At 44.2% G+C, this 5000-nt stretch overlaps 1 protein-coding gene across 1 annotated transcript in view; it reads left to right on the plus strand.

The window, feature by feature from the left end:
• sspo (SCO-spondin) overlaps positions 1-5000 on the plus strand; it is a 114441-nt gene that overhangs the window by 57605 nt on the left and 51836 nt on the right. Inside the window, 7 exon segments of the mRNA XM_048266994.1 lie at positions 1094-1264; positions 1547-1626; positions 1874-2043; positions 2195-2241; positions 2431-2631; positions 4001-4171; positions 4535-4732. Coding sequence (XP_048122951.1) covers positions 1094-1264; positions 1547-1626; positions 1874-2043; positions 2195-2241; positions 2431-2631; positions 4001-4171; positions 4535-4732 — 1038 coding nt within the window.

The following is a 5000-nucleotide window of genomic DNA, read 5'->3' on the forward strand; positions in this document are numbered from 1 at the left end:
ACAGAGGCTTAGATATTCAATTTTGGTAGACGTTGACAATTTTTAGTATGTTTTCAGAAAACCCTCAGGAAATAAGGTTATTTAGTCTAGAATGCCATAGGATTCTATAGGCGTTTTTAGCAGGCATTTTAGGGGTAAATGGGTTAACAAAGCTAGTAAAATATCACCCTCTTGTACAGCATATAACTGGCCTTGGCTACAAATGCCAATATCTGGTACTTATCTTCGGCAGCCTGGGCCACGTGCATAGGCTTGTCATTAGGTGCCTCAGGATAGTTGGCTTTACAAAAGCAAGGGCAAAGCAAATTGCCAAATACTGCTCAATATCCTCCATTATTGGAACTCACCATATATGGAGAAGAAGGTGTTGTGTGTATCCATAAATCTGCTGTTCGAGATTGTCATCAGACCCACATTGGTGGATCATGCCTTAGCAATGTTCTGTATCTGTAACATTTATGTCCTTATGTACATTTATTATGAATTGCGGACATAAATAAAGTAGTTAAAATGTGTGTATTTTGCTAGTGTCAGTGTTGTCAGTATGTACTCTAAGTGTTGCTGTGTGTTTGTGCGTGTATATATATATATATATATGTGTGTGTGTGTGTGTGTGTGGGTGTTTGTGTGTGTATATGTGTATGTGTGTGTGTTTTGCTAGTGTCAGTGTTGTCAGTATATAAGTATATAAGTGTTGCTAATGTCTGTTGTTGTCAGTATGTAAGTGTTGCTGTGTGTCTGTTGTTGTCACTGTCAGTGTGTAAGTGTTGATGTGTGTATGTTGCTGTCAGTATGTAAGTGTTGCTGATGTCTGTTGTTGTCAGTATGTAAGTGTTGCTGATGACTGTTGTTGTCAGTATGTAAGTGTTGCTCATGACTGTTGTTGTCAGTATGTAAGTGTTGATGTGTGTATGTTGTTGTCAGTATGTAAGTGTTGCTGATGTCTGTTGTTGTCAGTATGTAAGTGTTGCTGTGTGTCTGTTGTTGTCAGTATGTAAGTGTTGCTGGTGTCTGTTGTTGTCAGTATGTAAGTGTTGCTGATGTCTGTTGTTGTCAGTATGTAAGTGTTGCTGTGTGTCTGTTGCCTCTGCAGGTGATGGAGGCTGGAGTGCGTGGACCTCCTGGACAGACTGTACCAAGTCTTGTGGCGGGGGGGTTAAGAGTCGCAGGCGAGACTGTGACCACCCCCCTCCTCAGGGCCATGGGGACTACTGTGAAGGCCGGGCCTCAGAGATCATCAGCTGTAACACAGACCACTGCCCAGGTCAGCTGTCTGTGCACCCTAAAAAAGAATGTGTTGGAAACAACACAAACTGTCTTGTCCCTATCTGGTGTGTTAAAAAACAACACAAGAGTGTGTGGTTATTAAATGTCTTTACCTGTGTGTGTGTGTGTGTGTGTGTGTGTGTGTGTGTGGGTGTGTATTTTCTTACCTCTTTGCCCTTTTCTGTTGTTGTCACTCATATTGTATGCACGCGTGTATTATTTCCTGCATTATGTAGAGTAACAGCACAGTGTGTTTAGCGGCTTTTGTCTGTCTCCTCAGTGGCTCCGTGTTCCGAGGTACCTGGTACAGCTTTTAGCAGCTGTGGCCCCTCATGTCCACGCTCCTGTGATGACCTGGCTGTAAGTGTGTGTGTGTGTGTGTGTGTGTGTGTGTGTTTTGTGGTAATTCTGATGTGATGATGATGATGACGAGGATGATGATGATGATCAAGCTGAAGCAGGTGATTGTACTGGTGATTGTACTGGTGACTGTACTGGTGATTGTATTCTAAGGTCTCATGACTCTTGTGTGTGTGTGTGTGTGTGTGTGTGTGTGTGTGTGTGTGTGTGTGTGTGTGTGTGTGTGTGTGTATGTGTGTGTGTACAGTTCTGTGAGTGGCGCTGTGAGGCTGGTTGTTACTGCACTGGCGGCCGTGTTCTCAGTAGTAACGGCTCGGAGTGTGTGGAGAGAGAACACTGCCCCTGCCTGGACCTCAGCACTGGACTCCGACTCAACCCTGGCGAGTCCAGCCTTGCCTCAGACGGATGCAACAACTGGTAGGAGTGTCCATGTGTGTGTCTGTGTGTGTGTGTGTGTGTGTGTGTGTGTGTGTGTGTGTGTGTGTGTGTGTTTGTATGTGTGTGTGAATGTAAATATGTATGTGTCTGAGTTTTCTGCTAACACATTTCTTTTTCTTGCTTATCACAGTACATGTGATGGAGGCAAAGTCTCCTGTACGAATAACCCATGCCCAGGTAGAGTATACTGCAGTCTTCATGTATTTGAGCTACTTACAACCATCGTCGCAAAGCTGCTATTAGTGGTCAAATTGGACCCCCTGCATTGAAACATTGTGTAGTGTGTGTGTGTGAGTGTGTGTAGGTGTGTGTGTGTCTGTGTGTCACCATTTATTTGATCTCTCCGCCCTCCACTTTCTCTCCCAGTCGATGGCGGTTGGTGTGAGTGGTCAAACTGGACCCCTTGCTCGAAGACGTGCGGGGCGGAGTTTGTGTCGCGCTACCGCAGCTGTGGATGTCCTGAGCCCCAGGCGGGGGGCTCTCCCTGCCACGGAGCCCAGGAGCAGCACGGGGGCCTGGGGGTGCAGATCGAGAGGAAGGCCTGCCCCTCCATACGCTTCTGCCCAGGTAGCGAGGGACCCTGGGTCCTTACACGTAGGAGCGTAGACAGTGCATGCAGTGGCCTTCGTTATGCCCCCATGGATGCGTAGTTGTTGTCATTATACTTGGTCATGCCCCCTTGTGGATGCGTAGTTGTTCTTATCTTATTATATGAAGAAAAAAAATGTTGGTTCACAGATTTGCATACACACTAAAGTTACAAAGTTTACACACCGCACCACACACACACTGCTACACACCTAGAAATATTCTCGCAACCTATGACAAAGAATTAAAATGTCATTACATGCTGTTAGACACACTACATACTGTAAAACCGTTAGACACACAATATTTGTTCTGACTGAAGGGTTTCTGATGTTCTTTATATGTGAGTGGTGAACACAGTCTTTCTTTGTATTGAACGGTTGTTTATTATTGTTATTATCATTATGTATTGTTTTTCATCTGTTTCATCCTTTGACCAAACATAAGGCATGATGCAGGTTTAACACTTTCACTCACCATGTTTAAGATATAAAAGCAGCAAAGTATTTTATTGGTTCAAGGAAAAGGCTGGGAAATTAAATAAATTGTGTCAAAAATAGTTTACGTACGTTATTTCTGAATGCATAATGTAGAGATATGTATGGCTTTATAAATTATGATTTCTTGTTTTTCTTGGGGTGAATGATCATTCTGGCTTCGTCTCATGTTGATTCTGTCCTTTAGGTTCTTAGATGATCAGTGGTTCTGGTATGGCACAGCAGATAGTTAGATGAGATTAGATTAGATTAGGCTAGATTAGATTAGATTTGATTAAATTAAATTAAATTAGATTAGGTTAGATTAGATCAGATTAGATAAGATTCTTTTGTCATTTTGTCACTGTACAGAGTGTAAGTACATAGCCAGTAAAAATTGTCTGTCAGTTGGACTGAACCAGAACCATGGAAATTACATTCAGTGGTCAATTTATCTTACATTCCTCTTAACAGTTTCTTTTTAAAAAAAACATTTCTCTAATTTCTCTCAACCTCTCCCTCTATTATTTATCTCTCTTCACTCTCTCTTCCTCTCTTCTCTCTGTTTCTCCTATCTTCTGTCTCTGTTTCTTATCATCTTTCTCCAACTCTTCCTATCTTCTCTCATGTGTTCCTATCCTTTATCTCTCCTCCCTTTCCTCCTCTCTCTCTCTCCTCTCTCCCTCTCTCTCTATCTAACAGGGTGTCTGTAATGTTTTCATGTGCTAAATAATTAATTTGAACAGTGATGCTATGGCTTAATGATTGATTCAATAAATGACTGCTCTCCCTCTCTCTCTCTCTCTCTCTTTCTTGTGTCCTCTCTTTTCCCCTCTCCTCCTCTTCCCTCCTTCTGTCCTCATCGTGTGCAGTTCACGGGTCGTGGGGCTCGTGGGGTGTGTGGTCGGAGTGTGATGCGTGTGGCGGGGTGTCCGTCAGGAGGAGGGAGTGTAACAGCCCCCCCGCACGCTTCGGGGGTCTGCCCTGCCACGGCCCCAGCCAGCAGAGCCACCGCTGCCATGACAACGCCACCATCTGCTCCGGTCAGTGTGTGTGTGTGTGTGTGTGTGTGTTTGTGTGTGTGTGTGTGTGTGTGTGTGTGTGTGTGTGTGTGTGTGTGTGTGTGTGTGTGTGTGTGTGTGTGTGTGTTCAGCCTGGGCTGGTCTCCATCATTCTGTCTGTCTTGACAAAGATACAGTTTAAGAACCCACATCAGATTAGCATATCCAAAACAGGACTGATGTTCTTAATCAGCTATCAGTCACGCTTAATAAAGTATTTAAGTTGGTGATTTAATTTTTATTTTTGTCTAGTGTCAAAGCAGAAATGATTATCTCCTCCCCAGTATATCTGTATATTGAAAGTTTTATCAGACATATTCTCTCACTGTCTCTCTCTCTCTGTAGACTGTGGAGGTGGTCAGGAACACTGGCCATGTGGGAAGCCCTGCCCTCGTTCATGCTCTGATCTCCATGGCGACACAGAATGCATCGACAGCCCAGACTGCAGCCCGAACTGTGGTTGCCCAGGCGACCAGGTTCTGCAGGACGGGTTGTGTGTGGGTCGTGAACTCTGCCGTTGCAAGTTCCACAACAGAACCACAGGTCAGGAGGGAACCGAGAACAGAGTGTGTGATGAAGGCTTCCGGCATGTTCCAGTGTCTCACAGTGTCACAATTCTAATTCCAAAGCCACTGGAATAGTTACTGTGCTCCCGGCTGTCACTTTGTTTACTATTGTTTAATTCTATTCTTCTGTGAGTCAGATTAGTTATTTGTTTTCTCCACACACCAGCTTTTTGGGAGATAAACGTATTTGCTGTCTACCCCAGGGTTAGATAAGAGGATGCATATCCTTCTCTTCTCTGTGCGTG

The sequence above is a fragment of the Alosa alosa genome, chromosome 16, assembly GCF_017589495.1.
Source record: "Alosa alosa isolate M-15738 ecotype Scorff River chromosome 16, AALO_Geno_1.1, whole genome shotgun sequence".
Classification (NCBI taxonomy): Eukaryota; Metazoa; Chordata; class Actinopteri; order Clupeiformes; family Clupeidae; genus Alosa; species Alosa alosa.